The following is a 20,137-nucleotide window of genomic DNA, read 5'->3' as shown; positions in this document are numbered from 1 at the left end:
AGGGTGGGAGGCCTTGGGGTTTGGGGGCCTCTCCAGCTGCCCAGCTCTTGCAGCTGATGGCTCCACATCTTGGGGGAAGTCTCTGATTTCATGATGGGCTGGGGGCTTCTCAGGATTTCATAGCCCAAATGGTGGGACAGTCCAGGGGCTCCAAGACCAACAGGAGCATGTGGTACCCACATCACAACCCAAGACCATGTGGCATCAGGTGAGTTTGTGGTCCCCTCAGCTCTTCCCAGAGGCCCTGCCTCCCGTGGGGCTGTAAGGAGCAGGGGAGCTGGAGCCCCTTGTGGGGCTGGTGACTGGCTGAGTCCCAGCCAGGACCTGACCTGGGATGTCGGGTTCTCCATGGTCTGGGAGTTGGTTTCCTTTCCTCCTCCTCCTCCTCCTGGAGGAGGCAGAGGCACAGGGATGGGGGCCCAGCTCCCGCAGAGCAGGGCAAAGGGCAGTGTGTCCACCGGGAGTGTGGGAAGGTGACAGTGTTGTGGGGAGCTCTGGATACTGCCCAGTGTTCTGCACTAGGGGAAGGGTCTTCAGAGGCCCTGGAAGAGGGAGGTTTTTAGGGCAGCCCAGTGGCCTGAGCACCTCTGTTGCTTCCATCAGGACAAGGAAGGTCTACGTGGGCAGTGTTCCTCATTAGGCTGCCTTATCCGGACACTGATTGATGGGGTAAGGAGGCATAGGGAGACCCTGGCTCAGGGACCCTCCTTGCCCTGCAGTGCCCTGCTTCCCCAGCCCGGGGGTCTGGCTCACTCCCAGCCCACAGGAGGCTCAGGCGGGTCCCCAAAGGACACACAAGCAAAACCCTCTGCCCAAGAGGGGTCATCCCAGGGCAATGGCTGGGGCTCAGGCCCAGCCTCATGGGCAGACTGGGCCAGGACCCGACTTGAGAGGGCTCGGGGAAGCCTCAAGCCCTGGGCAAGCCCCTCTCTCCAGGAGCCACATCCCCACTCAAATGAGTGCCCCCCATGAGGAGCTGCAAGACCTTGTCTGACCCAGCGTCCTGGAGGGCTCAGGCGACCCTCATGGGGAAGGTCACTGACTCTGGAGACTGAAGCCCCAGTGTGCGCAGCTCGAGCCACCAGCCCCAGCCTGGAAGGACCGGGTTCTTTCACACCTGCTGTCCCCACAGATCTCTCTCGGGCTCACCCTGCGCCTGTGGGACGTCTATTTGCTGGAAGGAGAACAGGTGTTGATGCCGATGACAAGCATTGCCTTTAAGGTTCAGCAGAGTAAGTCTACGTCCACCCAGTGGGGCCTGGGGAGCCCTGGGGTCAGACCCTGACTGGCCCGAGGGCAGCTTCCTCACACTGGCCTCATGATCCTCAGTTCTGGCCCAGAGGGAGGTCTGGCCAGGGGGGCTGGGCAGGACACTGTGACACCAAGTCCATCCCCCACATGACCCAGATGAAAGTCCAGAGTGTGGTGCGCACTTCCCTGCCCAGGTCGCCCCCCAGCCAGTCTCCTGTGTATATCTGGATGCCTGGGGTGGCCACAAAAGGATCCGGCACCGCCCAGTGGGAGACTGAAGTGGCCACTGGTTATGAGCTGTGACCATTCCCAGGTAACTCTCCTGGCCTGATATCCACCCTGTCCCTAGAGCGCCTCATGAAGACGTCCAGGTGTGGCCTGTGGGCACGTTTTCGGAACCAGTTCGTTTACTCCTGGGCCAGGGATGATGACACCGTGCTCAAGCATCTTAGGGCCTCTATGAAGAAACTAACAAGAAAGCAGGGGGACCTGCCACCCCCAGGTGGGCTCCAGTGCCATGTCCCCTCCCATGTCACCCTCTGGGGTAGTCCATAGTAGGGGAGTGCCCGGGACCTGCAACCCTACTACCTGGGCCTTCCTCTTCACCTTTTCTTCCTCCTCTTCCTCCTGCACTCTAAGAAGGTACAGGAGGCCCACCGGTCCTCAGGGCAGGCGCTCAGTGCCTGTATACTGGACGTGCTGTGCACGCAGGAGGGGGATGTGGGCAAGACCCTCCAACAAGCCCCCTCCCACTTTCCACGGTGTCTCGCTCTCCCCCTCACAGGGCCCTCAAAGTTACTAGATGGGCCCAGACCCATTTGTGGGAGACCCCGCCCCTCCCTGCAAGCACCCACAGCCTCAGAGAGCAGCAGAGGCCCCTCACTCATGCACGCTCCTCCAAGGTTGCCAGGACAACAAGCCTTGAGCCAGGGAGGCAAGGGAATCGGTGTCCCTGACCCCCACAGAGCATTCAGGGAGAGGGCACAGGTGGGACCCCGGGCCCAGAGCCAGAGCCAAGAGTTCAGCCAGATGTGGGAACGGTCAGTCCTGGCATGGACTGGGCAGCCCAGGAGGGCAGAGGGTGTCCCACATCCGGGCCCAAAAACCCACTGCAGAGACGAGTCCCCATGTGAGGTGGCAAGGGGCTGGGTGACATCCAAGGCCCCTCCTACCTGAGTTCTGACTGGGGGTCGTATCCCAGGCCCAACAGCCCTGGGACGAAGGTGTGTGGCAGGAAGCCTCCAGCCAGTCTGAATCCTGGGGGCAGTCCCAGGAGCCACCCGCCATGCCACGACAGCTTCCCCACGCCAGGCAACACACACCCCTCCCTCTGAGATCAGCAGACTACAGGCGTGTCCTCAGTGTCAGGCCACGGGGGCCACACAGAGACCCCAAGGAATACAGAGAGGCAGGCAGGTGGGGCCCAGCCCAGAAAGGCCTGCATGGGCTCACTAGAGACGCTGACCGCATCTGTTTTCCTTTCAGCCAAACCCGAGCAAGGGTCCTCGGCATCCAGGCCTGTGCCGGCTTCACGTGGTGGGAAGACCCTCTGCAAGGGGGACAGGCAGGCCCCTCCAGGCCCACCAGCCCGGTTCCAGCGGCCCATTTGGTCAGCTTCCCCGCCATGGGCACCTCGTTCTTCCACACCCTGTCCTGGTGGGGCTGTCCGGGAAGCCACCTACCCTGTGGGCACTCAGGGTGTGCCCAGCCTGGCCCTGGCTCAGGGAGGACCTCAGGGTTCCTGGAGATTCCTGCAGTGGAACTCTATGCCCCGCCTCCCAACGGACCTGGATGTAGGGGGCCCTTGGTTCCCCCATTATGATTTCGAACAGAGCTGCTGGGTCCGTGCCATATCCCAGGAGGACCAGCTGGCCACCTGCTGGCAGGCTGAACACCCTTCAGGGTTGAGATTGGCTTTCACTGCACTGAGCCACAACGTGGGCATGGACTTCCCGGCCCTGCAGTGCACCCAGCACTGAATCCTACCAGGGCACCCCCTTCAGAGCTAGGGACGAGCAGCAGTGCACTCCCACCTCAGGGCCTTGCCTCTGCTGCCTCCACTTGGAAAGTTCTCAGTTCCCTCCAGGCTTCTAGAAGCATCTGGGCCAGGGCTCGTGGCTGGATAATTTCCCAAGGCTTAACAACCCAAGCAAGCTTCCCATCCTCGTTTTATTTTTTGTTAAACTTATGAAAATTTATTAAGAAAGTGTGCAGCTCGAGAGACATTCAGAAATGGAACACACCAGCCCCAAGATCACAAAGCCAACCATGCCTAGCCCCTCCCAGCACCCCCAGCCCCACGACCAGCGTTCTGAATTCTGATGACACCATGAGCCTGCCTTTGTACTTTAAACTCATGGAAGGATAACCACCTTCACGTTTTAAAATAAATGTTTCCTGTTGAATGATTTTAGATTTTAGACAGAAATATTGAAAATGCACTACAGTGACCTCTTACACCTTCCATCCGGCTGCCCCTAATAATGACGTTTTGTAGTCCCATGGCACATAAGAAATTTAGGCCAGGTGTGGTGGCTCACAACTGTAATCCCAGCAATTTGAGAGGTCGAGGTGGGAGGTTCAGGTTCACCACCACTGCACTCCAGCCTGGGTGACAGAGTGAGACTTTAGCTCTTAAAAAAATTTAAGAAATTTAATGTGGGTACAATTCTATTAACTAAATAATAATGTGAACTATTATCTATGGTTATTAAGGCTAGAATTATCCCATTTTTGCCTAACTTCTCGTACCTGTCCGAAGATCCCACCTTGGACTCACCCTCTGCCTTCAGCTCATGTCTCTTCAGCTTCCTCCAGATGGTCCAGCAAACACACACCTGGGCTGAATGGTAGAGCTGATTGCTCATACACAAGGGTTGACCGGTGGGCAGGGATTTTCAAACTTATAGAGTAAATGAGTTTTCCATGGTGTTCTGGAGAGCACCGTTTGAGAAACACCTTGACAGTGAATCTAGGCCTCAATATCCATCAGCTGCTCTAGCTTGACTTTTGCTCAAGCTCAGTGAAAACCTGCTTTGCTGGGTGCACGTGAAAGGGGCAAGGATGAGCAAGATGTAGATAAAGAAGACAGGACACAGGGGGTCTGTCTCAGCTCTATCCCCTGCCTTTAGCACTGAGGGATGAAATCCAACTCAGGGAATGGTGGCCACGTGCTGGACCAGCCCCGGGCTCTGAGGATCTGACAGTGAGTGACGCAGAGCCAGGCCTTGCTCTTGGGGAGCTCTCCAGCATACACCCCACTCTCCCCTCCCAGTGCACTGCAAAGCAGGCATCAACGCCATTGTTAATGCACAGAGGAGGAACCTGACTGTTAGACCTGGGTTTTCCAGGGTTGCACGGCTCCTGGGAGACAGATGTGACCCTGAGGGCAGGGCACAGGCCAGTGTAATGCCAGGATGGAATGAGCTGTGATCTGTGCCATGTAGAGGCGTGGGCCAAGGTGGGACTGACTGATGACCAGGTCAGCCAGGTTGCTGAAAACACTCTTGGGTCCTCACCTGCCGGTTCCCAGGAGTCTGGAACTGCCAGGAGAATGGTGGCAGGTCCCCCATCCTCAGCTGGGTGGGCCTGGATAGAACAGCAAGGTGAGGGCACATTTCCCCAGCCATTCCCTCCAGGCACAGCTGTGACCTGCTCATTCCAATTTTGTGGAAATATTTCCACACACACACAGAACTGCAAATAGCAGTGGATATGGTGAGAGGTGTTTGGACATGGGATACGCAGTATTTTGGAGGCAGAGCCAGGACTTGCCGATGGGTTAGCTGCAGGGCTTGAGCAGGGAAGGAGAATCGAGGATGATGTGTTCACATCGGTTCACTCACCTGTGTGCCACACTTGTGCTGGGCACTGGGAGAGACAGATGAGCACAGGAGCCCCAGGCTGGGGGAGATGTCCGGGAAAGCCCAGAATGTCTGTGCAGGGTAGGAAGCTCAGAGTGTCTACTGGGAGCTGAAGGCTTATGTCCACCTGGGTGCCGTCCAGGTTCTGTGCATGTAGAAGTACAGGTTGAGCTGTCTGGAGAAGGAGTAGCTGCTGTTGGTGGTGACCAGCACGTTCAGAAACTGAGACTGCTCTGTCAACAGAGAGGGGGATGGCCCGAGGTCTGGATGGTGTAGGGGGTGGTAGGGCCCAGGAGGACCCAGGAAAGGGTCTCAGGGATGCAGAACATCCTACTGAGGGTGTTTGGGAGTCAGTGCTCAGGTCACTCTGGGTCACTCAGGTCATTTGCCAGCCTCTGTCATAATTATTGCCATATGAGAGTTCCACCTTTCCTATGACATTTTATATATTTCTGTGAATGGCCTACTTGTTTGAATTTATGAATTTATGTTTAAAGGATGGGCAGGGGTGCTCGAGAGGTCCCCAGGAGCTTCCCTCTGGGGAGAGAGGGGCCCACCCCTTCCCAGCAGCCCTCTGAGCCCCCCGATCGCTTGGCCACAGCCCCTGCCTGTAGAAAGCATCCCCCTCAGAGATATATGGATATCAGAAGAAACCTTTCTCTGTCACCAGGACAAATCCTGTTCTTATTTGAACCAAGGCCAGTTTTCCTAATGAATGCAGGGAGGACAGCACAGATCAATGAAACCAGCAGATAATCCACAAGACTCTTTCCCAGAGCTGGGAAATTTCCTTCCCTGCCAAAACTTTTCCTGAAAGTTCTTAAGGATGAGGCAAACAGTTTAAGTCTCTCTTGCATTGTCCTTTTAGTGAAAGAGTTCAATAAGGAAGGAGAGGAAGTGGAGCAGATGCTTAGTTTCCAAGCTGGAAAAGTGGCCCGTGGTTAACCAAGACTAGATGTAAAAGCACAGGTAGCCGTGGGTCCAGGTGAGCCAGTCCTATGATGGCATGGCTGCTAATGCCAGCAGATGCTCCCGTCCTCTCCTTTCAAAGACTGGCTTCTTCTGGTCTTTCATTTGTTAAAATAAAATTGACAGGGCATCATCCAAGAAGCTCTACACTTTCCCTTCCCTGGATTTCAGACTCTAGATTCTGCTGAGATTTGAGCTTCACGGTGAACACATTCTTGGCGTGCTTGCTGCTGAGGGGTGTGGAGGACAGAGGGATGGTGAAATGGCAAAGTGGCTCTTGAGCGTGGGTGGGGGAAGCCCCCACATTTCTGAGTCAGTGCCACCTGGACACTACCCTTGGAGCATCCTGCTGAGGTGGCCATTCGGGTTTTCTTTCCTTTCCTTTTATTCCACTGTTTCTGAATCACGAATAAAGATCCAAGGCAAACAGCACATTCACATCCCCAAGCTCTACACCTTCAGTGTGACCAGGGACGTGCACCACTTCAGGCTCATGCAGGACTCACAGCCTTTGGACCTCAGCTAAGGGACCTGCTTCTCTTCAGCACATGGGGCTTGTTTGTGTTGGGGTCTGAGCCCTGAGCACATGGTCAAGGAGACCCCCAGGTCTTTCTGAACAGAGACAGCTGGCCTGGGGGCCTCCCTCTCACTGCATGCAAGAGTCTGTTAGGGCGGCTGTCTTGCTTCTAGGTGTTGGGAAATTCAATTTAGGTCCCTAAAAATGAAAAGCCCCAGGACATCTCCGTGGCTTGGGATCCACAGGAGAGCATCATTGATGCTGGGGATATCTTAAACATGTAGAAACCCACAGGACTACCTTAGACAGGGCACAGGGCACAGCACCTGGGGATGCAGAGTGGAAAGTTCACCACTACAGCCTGGAATCGCCTCTGTGATGCCTTCTTCAGGACACTTGGCTGCCTTCGCGGCTGGAAGGCTGACGCCCAGATCCCAATGTGGCCACAGGCTAGCAGCTTGCTTCACCTTCCTGAACTGCAATTTCTCCATCTGAGCCTTTCTCCCAAGAGGAGTGTCCAGGCTCACTTAGCCCATATGGGCCAGAAACCCCGCACGGTGGCCGGCACACAGTAGGCCCTCGGCAGATGCTGCCCCCTTCTGCCTCCACCACCCTCCTGGGGCTCCCTCCTGAAACAGCCTCCCTCAGTGCCTTGCGTCTGGCACCCTAACAGGCTCTTGCATGCAGTGAGAGGGAGGCCCCCAGGCCAGCTGTCTCTGTTCAGAAAGACTTGGGGGTCTCCTTGACCATGGGCTCAGGGCTCGGACCCCAACACAAACAAGCCCCGTGTGCTGAAGAGAAGCAGGTTCTTTAGCTGAGGTCCAAAGGCTGTGAGTCCTGCATGAGCCTGAAGTGGTGCAGGTGCCTGGTCACACTGGAGGTGTAGAGCTTGGGGATCTGAGTGTGCTGTTTGCCTCGGACATCAAACATCTCGCACGCTGCCTGGAAGAAGGTGGAGCAGACTGGGGTTAATGGTCAGCAGCAGCAGCATCCCCACCACTGGGGCTACCACTTTTTAGGCCCTTACCATGGGCCAAACACTGAGCCATGTGCTTTGTGTAACTTCTAAGCACACTTACCTGATAGGGTGACAGCAAAGACTCGAAGAGGTGTCTGGGCTTGGCACACAGTAGCTATTGCTACTATTAGGAATGTTGTTTTGTCTTTGTTTTTTTTTTTTTTTTTGAGACAGGGCCTCACTCCGTCACCCAGGCTGGAGTACAGCAGTGCCATCATAGCTCACTGAAGCCTCAACCTCCCTGGGGTCAAGCAATCCTCCCACCTCAGTCTCCCAAGTAGCTGAGACTACAGGTGTGCACCACCAAGCCCAGCCAATTTTTTGTATTTTCAGTAGAGACTGATTTTGCCAAGTTGCCAGGGTGGTTTTGAACTCTGGGGCTCAAGCGATCTGCCCACCTCAGCCTCCCAAAGTGCTGGGATTTCAGGCCTGTGCCACTGCACCCAGCCATTATGAATGTCAATATTGACATGATCTTGTTGTATCCTCATGCCCACACTGGGAGAGGTCTGATTGTCCCCATGTTCCTGGTGTGGAACCACATGGAGGAGGCCTATGTTATCCCAACAGTGCAGAAGGACAGCCTGAGTCTCTTCTTTGGCTGAGCCAAGGGCGTGCTGAAGAGACCTGAGAGAAGAAGGAGCAGCCCTTGTGACCAGTGCCTTTTCAGTTCAGAAGGAACGTCTCCTCTTGTTTAAGTGACTTGGCTGAGCTTGCTACTTCTGCTTTGAGAGTCCAATACCACGATCAAGACTTTAATTATCCCCAATTTACAGATGATGAAACCACATTGGGCAGGAAAGGAAGTCACCCCAGGAGAGCAAACTGGACCTGGGCACTGGCTGAGGACAAAGTGGAATGATAATTTGGAATATAGCTTGTTAAGGGGCCTCACAAGTGTTCTTGTGATCCAGGTGTTGAGAGGATAAAGCAGAAAGGTTGCCAGGGGGATGCAGCTAGGGTGCACTGTGAGAGTGGGAGAAATTAAAGAGAACATGCAACAAAGCCTTGGGACACCGGAAGGGGGATGGACCACCCGGTTTTGTGCTACGGGAGAAGAGAGCAAGAAAAGGAATCTGTGTTCAATCCTGGCAGCCTGCAGGGGAAGCAAATGCCCTGCATTTTGTTCATCAGCGGTGAGACTGGCATCTCTGTAGCTTTGGGAAACCAGGCTAGTGTGGATGCCAGCTCACTCCAGCGGGCCTGACTGGAAGACCTTGGGCTCGGGTTCTGGTCTGGGGCTCCTAGGCCTGATGGGAGGAGAGTTCAGCCCAGGTTTCCTGTACTTCAGCTCGTATCCAGATGATGGTAATTGTTGAAATGAGAGACTCAAAAGAAGCTGGAACCTGAACATTTTTGTTGTCACATGTGGACACCTGTGTTCAGTTTCGGGTTCTACCTCTTGCTGTCTGTGTGTTCTTAAGTAACTCACTTAAACCTTTCTGAGTCTCATTTTCTTCATTTATAAAATAAAAGACATAACATTTATGCCAGATATTGTCCTCAGGATTAAATGGGAAAATGAGCAAGCCTCTTGTGCATTCCCCTGGCATCCAGTGGGTGGAGGCCAGAGAAGCTGTTAAACATCCTGCCAGGCACAGGACAGCCCCCATCACAAAGAATTGACTGGATCCTGATGTCAGTAAAGCAGAATTGAGGATCCTTCATGTGGGGGAAAAAGAATAAACTCAGAAGCTTGGCAGATCTCAATTCAAACCCTGGTTGTATCACCTCTAGCTGAGTGAGCTTAGGCAGGTCTATGAACTCTCTGAGACTCGGCCTCCTCATTGGTAGAATGAGGTAGATAAAAATGCCAAGCTCACCCAGAAATAAACACATGCATATATGGTCAACTGACCTTTGACAAGGTCATCAAGGATACACAATGTAGATTCTTTTATTCCTTTACTTTCTTAATAGACTTGCTTTCACTGTACTCTTAAAAAAATGCACAACGTAGAAAGGAAACTCTCTTCAATGAATGGTGTTGGGGAAAGTGCTTGAAAAAGAATGAAATTGCACACTTGCTTTACATCATATACAGAAAATTAGCTCAATATGCATTAAAGATTTAAATGTAATATCTGAAACCATGTAAATCCTAGAAGCAAACATAGGGAAAAATCTCCTTGCCATTGGTCATCATTGGCAATTTTTTTTTTTTGCTATAACACGAAAGCACAGGCAACAAAAGCAAAAATAAATAAATGGGACTACATCAATCTTAAAAGGTATTACACACCAAAGGAAACCATGACAAAATGAAAAGGCAACCTATGAAATGGAAGAAAATAGTTGCAACCCATATATTTGATAAGGAGTTAATTGAAAATATATGAGGAATTCACACAACTCAATACCAAAAATTAATAAATACATCAATAACCCAATTAGAAATAGGCAAAGGACCCCAATGGACTTGCTTCTCCAAGGAAGACATACAAGTGGCCAGCCAGCATACGAAAAGGTGCTCAACACCACTAATCATCAGAGAAATGCAAATCAAAACCACAATGAGATATTGCTACATAGGATAGGACAGCTGTTATAAAAAATGACAAGAGATAACAAGTGTTGGTGAAAGCATAGAGGAAAGAGAACCCTTGTACACTGTTGGTTGGAATGTAAAGTGGTATAACATTCATGGAAAACAGTATGGAGCTTCCTCAAAAAATTAGAAGCAGAATTACCATACAATTCAGCAATGAAGTTAGAATGTTGAAGAGAGATCTGTGCCCCATGTTTATTACAACACTATTCACAATACCCAAGACATAGAAACAGCCTAAGTGTCCAGCAACAGATGAATGGATAAATAAAATATATATAAACAATGAACTATTAGCCATTAAAAAGAAGAAACTCCTGTCCTGGATAAACGTGGAGGACATTACGCTAAGTGAAATAAGCCAGACACAGAAAGACAAGTTTTGTGTGATCTCACTTCTATGTGGAATCTAAGAGAGTCAAACTCATAAAAACAGATAGTAGAATGGTGGTTGCCAAGGGCTGGGGGTGGGGAAAATGGGAAGCTATTAATCAAAGGGTGTAAACTTTCAGTTATAAGATGAACAAATTCTGGAGATTTAATGTACAGCATAGGTGGTAATGGATGTAATAAATTTGATTGTGATAATTAGTACACAATATATACATATATGAAATCATCACATTGTATGCATTAAATATACACAATCCTTGTCAACTAAATATTTTTTAAAAATTTTTTTTAAATGCCTAGGTCATAAGAATTCTATAAAGACAACAACATACATGAAGGGACCTACTACACAGAAGGTCCTAAATAGGTTCATTTTGTTTTATTTTATTTCAACTCTGGCAGATGTAGACTTATTGCAAAAGAATGTAGAATACACTTGTGCACAAAGCATTATCTATATGATGATTAAATATCCTGCATACATGCCATGTCATTTCTATTCCTCATTCAATGGATAAAAAAAAGCAGAACCAGCCTTCTGGTGGTCACAAAACATTTTGACATGAGAAAGGCTGATCATGAGCAATTTGGCAATGTACATCCCAGAGCATGCATGCCCTTTGACCCACAGCTACCATGATGTCATGTCTAGCAATTAGTCCTAAGGAGATGATCAGAGATGTGTAAAGAGATTTCATTCTAACAGCATCCTCTGTAGTGGTATATGTCAGGGGCTGGCAAACCATGTCCAGAGGAGCAGGCTGCATCTAGTCCACCACCTGTTTTTGTAAAGTTTACCAGAACACAGTCATGCCCATTCATTTACAAATTGTGTATGGCTTCTTTCCCTGCAACAGCAGAGTTGAGCGTTGCACCAGAAACCTATGGCCTGCAGAGTTTAAAATATTAACCCTTTGGCCTTTTATAAAATATGTTTACTGACTCCTGGTGAGTATATTAAGAAAAAGTTAGAAAAACCTAAATCTTCAAGAGTGGAGAATTAGAAAGTAAGACGTGTTGTATATGACAAACTGTTTGTGTGTGTGTTTATTTCTAAATATATCATTTTGAAATAATGTTGTCGACATATGTTGCAGGTCTTAAAAATTGTTCAATACATAATGTTAATCAAAAAACAGCAAATAGTAAAATGTAGACAGAATGTGATTGTGCATTTTGTGCATACACCAACAGAAAAGGGTGCTAGGAAACCTGTGGACCAACATAATAAGTGAGGTTCTTTTGATGGTGGTTTCATGGATTTTTAAAAATCTTCTTGGTTTTCCGTAGATTCTGACTTTCCTCTAATGAGTATGAATAAATATGTATTTCTTGAGGAATGTGAAAATAACTTTATCTTCCCAGATTTCTCATAATTGAAAATGTTGGAATAAATGGTCCTGGGACAGATCTTTCCATTGAGAAGGGCAGAAGGGAAACCCTGGGGATCCAGCTGGGTTTCTGTTGCATTTCTAGTAACACACAGTTGTGAAAGGCCAGTGTTGGCCATTCCCCAGGACAGTCTGGGGTAGAGGAGGTCAGGATTTAATTACTTGAGGGACCAGGGAACAGATGTGGCCACAGCCCTTCCCAACTCACTGTTTTCCCTTCCACAGTCCCTGTCTTCTCTTCATTGATGCACATAGATTCTTGACCAGAGGAGAGATTTAGTTTTCATCTGAGGATTATCTGTTATGTTGAAGTTCTGAAATTCCCATAATATTTAAGCTAGAACACTAGTGATTTCATTATCTCCAATGTGTATGGCTTGATATAAATATATTCCATTATGTAGCACCTTAAATCCAGATAAAACAAGGAATTTCTATTCCATGTTTGTATGATCAATGTTAATAATATAAGAAAATCTAAAAAGAAGCTATTTCCTATAATACAGTATGAAATAAATATGCTGAATGATTTGTTTTGGGGGGTGGAAAGGTGTAAGACTGAAGAGGGTGCCTGTGGGGAACAGTGATAGGAGTCCTTTCTTAAGGGTTGGGTTTTACATATGTCTTTTAAAATAGATGATATCACTAATAAGTTATCTGTGGGCATCATGAAAAAAGTGTATAATATACAACTTTATGAGCTTGACAGTTGGTGAAAACTTTTCCGTTTAAAATTTTATTTGGCTCTCCCCAAAAGAAATGTTTATTTATGAGTATTAGGATAGTTCCAGTAGCAATGCCTCAAAAGAACCAGGAGGTATAGTGTTGTCTAAAATGTGGACTCAGGAGCCAGACTGCCTGGCTGTGCAATTAGCCTTGTCATTTCCTAGATATGTGGCTAGTTAATTAACTTCTCAGTGTTCTTAGCTGTAGAATGGGGATAATCATACATCTCAGGGTTATATTAAAAATTGAAAAAGTTAATTTTGTAAAGCACTTAGAGTGATATCTGGCAAATAAAAGTGTTTATAAAAGTAAACCCTATGAAAGTGTTTACTCATTAAATACAGTAATCTGAAACCATTAGTGATTTAAACATTTGTGGCTGACTTGGTAATGTTTATGAAAATAAATACTGTATTGATAATCTTTGACCTTATTTTACTCCTAGGAATTTATTGTCCAGTAAACATTTTCACAGGCAAAAATATTACTATAATATCATGTTTGTTACATCAATCTGTGCAAAACGAAAAAATACACAATTAAAATGGCCATCAAAAGGAGTATTGATTAAATGAATGATAGTAAATCCATTCATTAGTAATCATATTATCCAAAAAGAATGAGGCACATTTATGTGACATGGAATGATCCACAACTAATGTTAAGTGGTAAAAGATATAAAATGTTATGCCCAATAAAATACTTTCTGTGAGAGAATATGTTAATTTATGCAAGTGGCGCAAATGTGGAGGGTTTATGCTAATTTCATTATACCTCACAGATAGACCTGGGCTCTCCCACTCATTATCTATGTGGCCTGGGGTAAGTCATTGAACTGCTGTAAGCCTCAGCTTCTTCATCTGTCAGGCAGTGATACCCTGACTACTCTGCAGGGTAACTCTGAGATTTAAATATGATCATCTCAGAATATGCTTGGCAAACAGTAGGAGCTCAGAACTTGATGATTTTTTCCTACAGCAACTGCTGTAGGGGATAGTAGCTAATGCAAGATATTGGTAAATCCTTATATATAGCAAATATTAAAGAAACATAACTACATGCTACTATTTTTTTCAAACCCTCCCCCCACCCTTTTTTTCTCCCCTGAGGCAGAGTCTCAATCTGTTGCCCAGGCTGGAGTGCAGTGGCACCATCTCGGCTTGGCTCACTGCAACCTCTGACTCCCGGGTTCAAGCGATTCTTGTGCCTCAGTCTCCCAAGTAGCTGGGATTACAGGCATGTGCCACCATGCCCAGGTAATTTTTTTGGTATTTTTAATAGAGATGGGGTTTCTCCATGTTGGCCAGGCGGGTCTCCAGCTCCTGGCCTCAAGTGATCTGCCTGTCTCGGCCCTCCAAAATGCTTCCTCAAACCTCTTCTATCCAGTAAAACAGCCTCACTGGGTCAGTGGATATCATGTGGCTGCCTCACATTTTTACTTTATAAAAGGTCATCCTGAGGCCATTCGAAAGTATGAATCAAAACACTTTAGGAACAGGGCCACAGGTTTGCATGAGGCTTGTCAGTGGACCTCCAGGATGAAGACCAAAGGAATTGTGCAATTTCTAGTGGAATCATTTACACTTAAGATCTTATTTATTTATCAAAAGACTGCTTGCTGTGAGGTAGGAATTCTTAACCCCAATTTGCAGAAACTGAGACTTTGCCTGACACCACAGAGCTAGGAAAAGGTGGGCATAAGATCCTCACCAAGTCTGACTTCCAAAGGAAGATTTGAAAAGAAACCTCCTTGCTACCTGCCAAATCTCTGTAGAGCCAGCAGCCATGTTCCCACATGAAACAGGACAAGGACAATAGCACCAGGAATAGCTACTCCTGGTCAGATGCCCTCATGAGCTCAACCGCACAGGATGGGGACACCGGGCCCTGCTTAGGGGAAAGGAAGGGGGTTTGTAGAGGAAGCCCAGCCAGCCAAGCAACCAGACATGGGAAAAACCCACTGGGAGGAACTTGCTTGCTCTAGCTGGGCTTTGCAAAGAACAGGAAAAGATGAGTCTGCACAGACAGAAATGGTCTAGAATGGCTGAATGTTTCATGTAGAAATTTTATGATTAATACACTTGTACCATTTCTTAGAATCATTTGCTTGTTTAATTCCAGTCCATCAAGTGATAATTTTGTTGATATTTAGATGCTCCTCAGTTAATTTCTGTGGGATTTCTGGTTATATTTAATAAGGAAAATAATATGAAATGTCTAAGAAAAAAAGAAACAAAGCCAATTATTCCTGAGAATGTTTAAATTTATTAAAGCACACTTGTTAATTTTTAGTATAGAACCTACATTTCATAATAGAAAACCATGGACTTCCCAGTGGTAGCTGCTGGAATGAGGTGTTTGTCCAGTACATCCAGAACATTGCCACAGATTAACTTTAGCTCAGTCTCAACCTGAAAAAGTAAAAATAAATTTTAAAAAATCAGATCGTTGAAGTCTAGAAATTCTGTAAATTATTACACATTCTACATACCTCTGTTTTTGTGGAAGAGAGCTTAGTGTTACAGAGAATTCGTTTCCCTCTCCAAACTCCCTTCTTCCCTTTTGACACAAAAGCAGAGAAAAGCTGCCTGTCGGTTATCAAAAGTATCTTTTCCTTTCGGCAGGCAATTAAGTGCAACACACACACACCATCCCCCACCCCAACACCCCCTCACAGTCCAACAGAAGAATCAGCAATGACTGAAACTAAACACCGATGCTACTTGGTAAACACTGGTCAATTACATGAATATTTCACAAGGTAGCAACTATTGTGTCCATTTACTTGGGAAAACAGAAGTTAAGACATTTGCTGAAAGATCATCCCCTTAAAAGAACTTAATAAGCAGAGCTAGGATTTGAAGCCAGGCAGGGTGCAAGGGACAGAACAAAATTCAAACCCAGGCAGTTTGCCTTCAGTACTTATATTCCTAACAACGTTCAACAGGCAATCCCTTTAGGGGAAGAGATCCAAAACTAGTTAAGATACCAAAAATCTGTGGACCAAAGTAACTATTGCCACTCATTTATATTCATGTATAATGCTGAAAACGTGCACCACCTCTAAAGGCACATACCCAGTTTACTTCTTTTTTTTTTTTTTTTTTTTTGAGAGGGAGTCTCACTTTGTCACCCAGGCTGGAGTACAGTGGCATAATCTCAGCTCACTGCAACTTCCACCTCCCAGTTTCACGCCATTCTCCTGTCTCAGCCTCCCGAGGAGCTGGGACCACAGGCGCCTGCCACCACGCCCAGCTAATTTTTTGTATTTTTAGTAGAGACGGGGTTTCACCATGTTAGCCAGGATGGTCTCGATCTCCTGACCTCGTGATCCGCCTGCCTCGGCCTCCCAAAGTGCTGGGATTACAGCCATGAGCCACCACGCCCAGCCTATTTTTTGTTTTTTAGACAGAGTCTTCCCCTGTCACACAGGCTAGAGTGCAGTGGCCCTATCTCAGCTCACTGCAGCCTATGCCTTCCAGGTTCAAGCAGTTCTCATGCCTCAGCCCCCTGAGTAGCTGGGATTACAGGGGTATGCCACTGTATCGGGTTAATTTTTGTATTTTTAGTAGAGATGGGGTTTCACCATGTTGGCTAGGCTGGTCTTGAATTCCTGGCCTCAAGAGATCCACCTACCTCAGCCTCCCAAACTGCTGGATTATTGGTGTGGGCCACGTGTGGCCCAACTCTACTATTTCAATGAAGCTCCTGTACCCTAGGTCATCACTGACTTCCCAGTTGCTGAATCCAGTTGTCTTTACTGAGTTGGTCCTTAATTTAACTTTCTTTTGCATTGAAGCTACTGACTGATCACAGCATTTTGAAACTCTGTTCCTCTTATTACTGTGATTCTACTTTCCTTGTTTTTCATCTTATCTCTTAAGTCTGTGGCTTCTCAGACTTCCTCACAATTCATTGCTTATTTTAAAAACTCAAAAATTGAAACCTCCTGAGCAGTTCAAAAATAATATACCTTTGAAATTTTTTAAACTTTTCGGAGTTGCAAGAATAGTTCAGTGATCACCAGTTGTTACCATTTTGCCATATTTTCTTTGTCTGTGTGCCCCTCCCTTTCTACCTGCCCCCACATATATGTATATCTATGAATATTCATGTTTTTTAACTTTAATAAATTTTCTCCCTGTACAATTTGAGAGTTAACTGCAGATTTCATAGCACTTTACCCCTAGTTTCTTCTATATGTCTGCTAAGAATAAGGGCATTTTTTTTTTTGAGAATGAGTCTCACTCTGTCACCCAGGCTGGAGTGCAGTGGCACAATCTTGGCTCACTGCAACCTCCACCTCCTGGGTTCAAGCGATTCTCCTGCCTCAGCCCCCCAAGTAGCTGGGATTACAGGTGCCTGCTACCACACCTGCCTAATTTTTGTAATTGTAGTAGAGATGGGGTTTTGCCATGTCGGCCAGGCTGATCTCAAACTCCTGACCTAAGGTGATCCGCCCTCCTCGGCCTCCCAAAGTGTTGGGATTACAGACGTGAGCCTCCATTCCCAGCCTCTTTTTGGTTTTGTAATTAACAAGTGATCTATGGAATGATAGAAACTGTGTGAATATTCTGTCCCATAATAATCTTTACTTAATGGTTGCATCTGGATTGCTTCTTGCCCAAATCAAATATTACTATAGTGATTAGAAAATGGAGAGTTTTCTATTTTTTCTGTATTTTTTCAATATGGTCATTCTTCTGTAAAGTTTTTTTATACTTTTTTTTTTTGAGACGAAGTCTCACTTTGTCACCAGGCTGGAGTGCAGTGGTATGATCTCAGCTCACTGCAACTTCCACCTTCCAGGTTCAGGCGATCCTCCTGTCTCAGCCTCCAGAGTAGCTGGGACTACAGGCATTCGCCACTGTGTCCAGCTAATTTTTTGTATTTTTAGTAGAGATGGGGTCACACCATGTTGGCCAGGATGGTCTTGATCTCTTGACCCCGTGATCCAGCCACCTCGGCCTCCCAAAGTGCTGGGATTACAGTTGTGAGCCACCGTGCCTGGCCCTATACTCCCTTTTTACTTTTTTTTTTTTTTTTGAGATGGAGGTTCACTCTCTTGCCCAAGCTGGAGTGCAATGATGTGGTCTTGGCTCACTGCAACTTCCACCTCCCAGGTTCAAGCAATTCTCCTGCCTCAACCTCCTGAGTAGCTGGGATTACAGGTACGTGCCACCACACTCGGCTGATTCTTATATTTTTAGTAGAGATGGGGTTTCACTATGTTGGCCAGGCTGGTCTTGAACTCCTGACCTCATGATCTGCCTGCCTCAGCCTCCTAAAATGCTGGGATTACAGGTGTTGAGCCACTGCACCTGGTACTTTTTTTTTTTTTTGAGACAGGGTCTTCCTCTGTTGCTCAGTCTTGAGTGCAGTGGCATGATCATGGCTCACCACAGCCTTGGACCCCAGGCTGCCTCAGCTCACTGCAACCTCTGCTTCCTGGGTTCCAGTGATTCTCATGCTTCAGCCTCTGGAGTAACTGGGAGTACAGGTGCTCACCACCATACCTGGCTAATTCTTATATTTTTAGTAAAGATGAGGTTTCACCATGTTGGGCAGGCTGGTCTCAAACTCCTGGCCAACATGGTGATCCACCTGCCTTGGCTTCCCAAAGTGCTTCATATTGTTAGCCCTAATTCTAGTCGAATTCCATAGCGTTCTTCTTCTTTATTTTTATTTTTTTATTTTTGAGATGGAGTCTCTATCTGTCCCCCAGGCTGGAGTGAAGTGGTGCGATCTCAGATCACTGCAGCCTCCACCTCCGGGGTTCAAGCAAGTCTCTGCCTCCGCCTCCTGAGTACCTGGGATTACAGATGCCTGCCACCATGCCCAGCAAATTTTTGTATTTTTAGTAGACACGGGATTTCATCATCTTGGCCAGGCTGGTCTTGAACTCCTGACCTTGTGATCCACCCGCCTCGGCCTCCCAAAGTGCTGGGATTATAAGCGTGAGCCACCGCGCCCGGCTACATTCTTCTTTCAGTTCATATTTGGATATCCTTTTTTTCTACAGTGAGAACTCTGGTAACAACATAAATAAATGCAGTCATTTGTTCGGTTGTACAATAGATGCATAATGAAAATTATAATACCAATAGTATTTCCAGCTACAAACCTACTAAGTTTGATTTAATATTTCTTTGCAAGTTTTTATGTGCTTACATATAGGCCACTAAGGGTATGCAGTCTAAAATTACTTAAGTATCTTTTTCTTACTGGGCGCAGTGGCTCACGCCTGTAATCCCAGCACTTTGGGAGGCCAAGGCGGGCAGATCATGAGGTCAGGAGATCGAAACCAGCCTGGCCAACATGGTGAAACCCCATCTCTACTAAAAATACAAAAATTAGCCGGGCTTGGTGGCAGGCACCTGTAGACCCAGCTACTTGGGAGGCTGAGGCAGGAGAATCACTTGAACCTGGGAGGCAGAGGTTGCAGTGAGCCGAGACCACGCCACTGCACTGCAGCCTGGGTGACAGAGTGAGACTCCGTCTAAAAAAAAAATCTTTTTCTCTTATATCTTTTTTCTCTTTCTCTTTCTGTGGTAAAGTTATTGGTGTAATAGTCAATTAAATTTATGTATTCCTATTGTATTCAGTTGTACTTCTCACCCCTCATCCTTGTTGATTTTATTTTAGTTTTGGAATATATTAAACATTAATATGGTTCAAAAGGAAAAATCTACATTTTATAATTGCAGTAATATTTGATTTAGGAAAGAAAAAAATGGATGATAAAACCATTGAGGTTTTACTCAGAAGGTATACTGAAAAGTCTTATTTCTTGTCCTTCCCTTCCATTATCGTTAGTTTTTAGTTTATCTTAGTTGTCTTCATTTTTGCAGGTATAAGCAGATACATATTTTATATATATATTCTCATTTCCCCTTTCTTGTACAAAAGATAGCATAGTATCCATGCTGTTGTACTTTTAAATACTCTTCTGTATCTTGTTTTTATAGAGATTTTTCTTATTTTTATGGCTTTGTTTAGATTCCATTGGTTTGAGGCCAATATCCTATGTCCGAGCATTTAGGCTGTTTCCAGTGTTTCACTTTCACAGATAATGTTGCAACCAATAACCTGTGTATTTGCTTTCCATATTACTTATGGAGATGTACCATCGGGGTAACTTCCTGGAACTTATACCTGGCATGTCTAAAACAGGGCATCGTTTTCCCAAAACTTTTTCACTTTCATTTGCCAGTATTGAATGGCACCATTATCTGTCCTATTACTTATGCAGAAATAAAGGTATCATCATTCCCTCTCATATCTAGTTTGTCAGCAAATGCAAATTATGTATTCTTAGCCTTTCATTTTTTTCTACCTTCATTTTCTTATAGATCTTCTTAGTTGGTTTATTATACTAGCCTCCTAACTAGCCTTATTTCTCTCCTAATACTCCCTACTGCTACTAGACGTGTCTGTCATAAAGCCAAATATTTGTTCATT

The 20,137-nt window shown here is 46.6% G+C and overlaps 1 protein-coding gene across 7 annotated transcripts in view; it reads left to right on the top strand.

Annotated features, from left to right (window-relative positions):
* The window catches only part of LOC129017027 (TBC1 domain family member 3G-like), a 69,390-nt gene that overhangs the window by 13,941 nt on the left and 35,312 nt on the right, over window positions 1-20,137 (top strand). For 5 of the 7 annotated variants that reach the window (XM_063655549.1, XM_063655547.1, XM_063655548.1 and 2 more), the window contains 5 exons: window positions 114-208; window positions 604-669; window positions 1,133-1,232; window positions 1,601-1,753; window positions 2,737-3,664. The exons of the other annotated variants lie outside the window; for them this stretch is intronic. In XM_063655549.1, coding sequence (XP_063511619.1) covers window positions 114-208; window positions 604-669; window positions 1,133-1,232; window positions 1,601-1,753; window positions 2,737-3,230 — 908 coding nt within the window. In that variant the 3' untranslated portion in view covers window positions 3,231-3,664. Of the gene's footprint in view, window positions 1-113; window positions 209-603; window positions 670-1,132; window positions 1,233-1,600; window positions 1,754-2,736; window positions 3,665-20,137 lie in introns of those variants that run through there. 7 annotated transcript variants of the gene reach the window in all.

Source organism: Pongo pygmaeus, chromosome 19, assembly GCF_028885625.2.
Source record: "Pongo pygmaeus isolate AG05252 chromosome 19, NHGRI_mPonPyg2-v2.0_pri, whole genome shotgun sequence".
NCBI lineage: Eukaryota > Metazoa > Chordata > Mammalia > Primates > Hominidae > Pongo > Pongo pygmaeus.
This window is presented reverse-complemented; position numbering and strand designations above follow the sequence as displayed.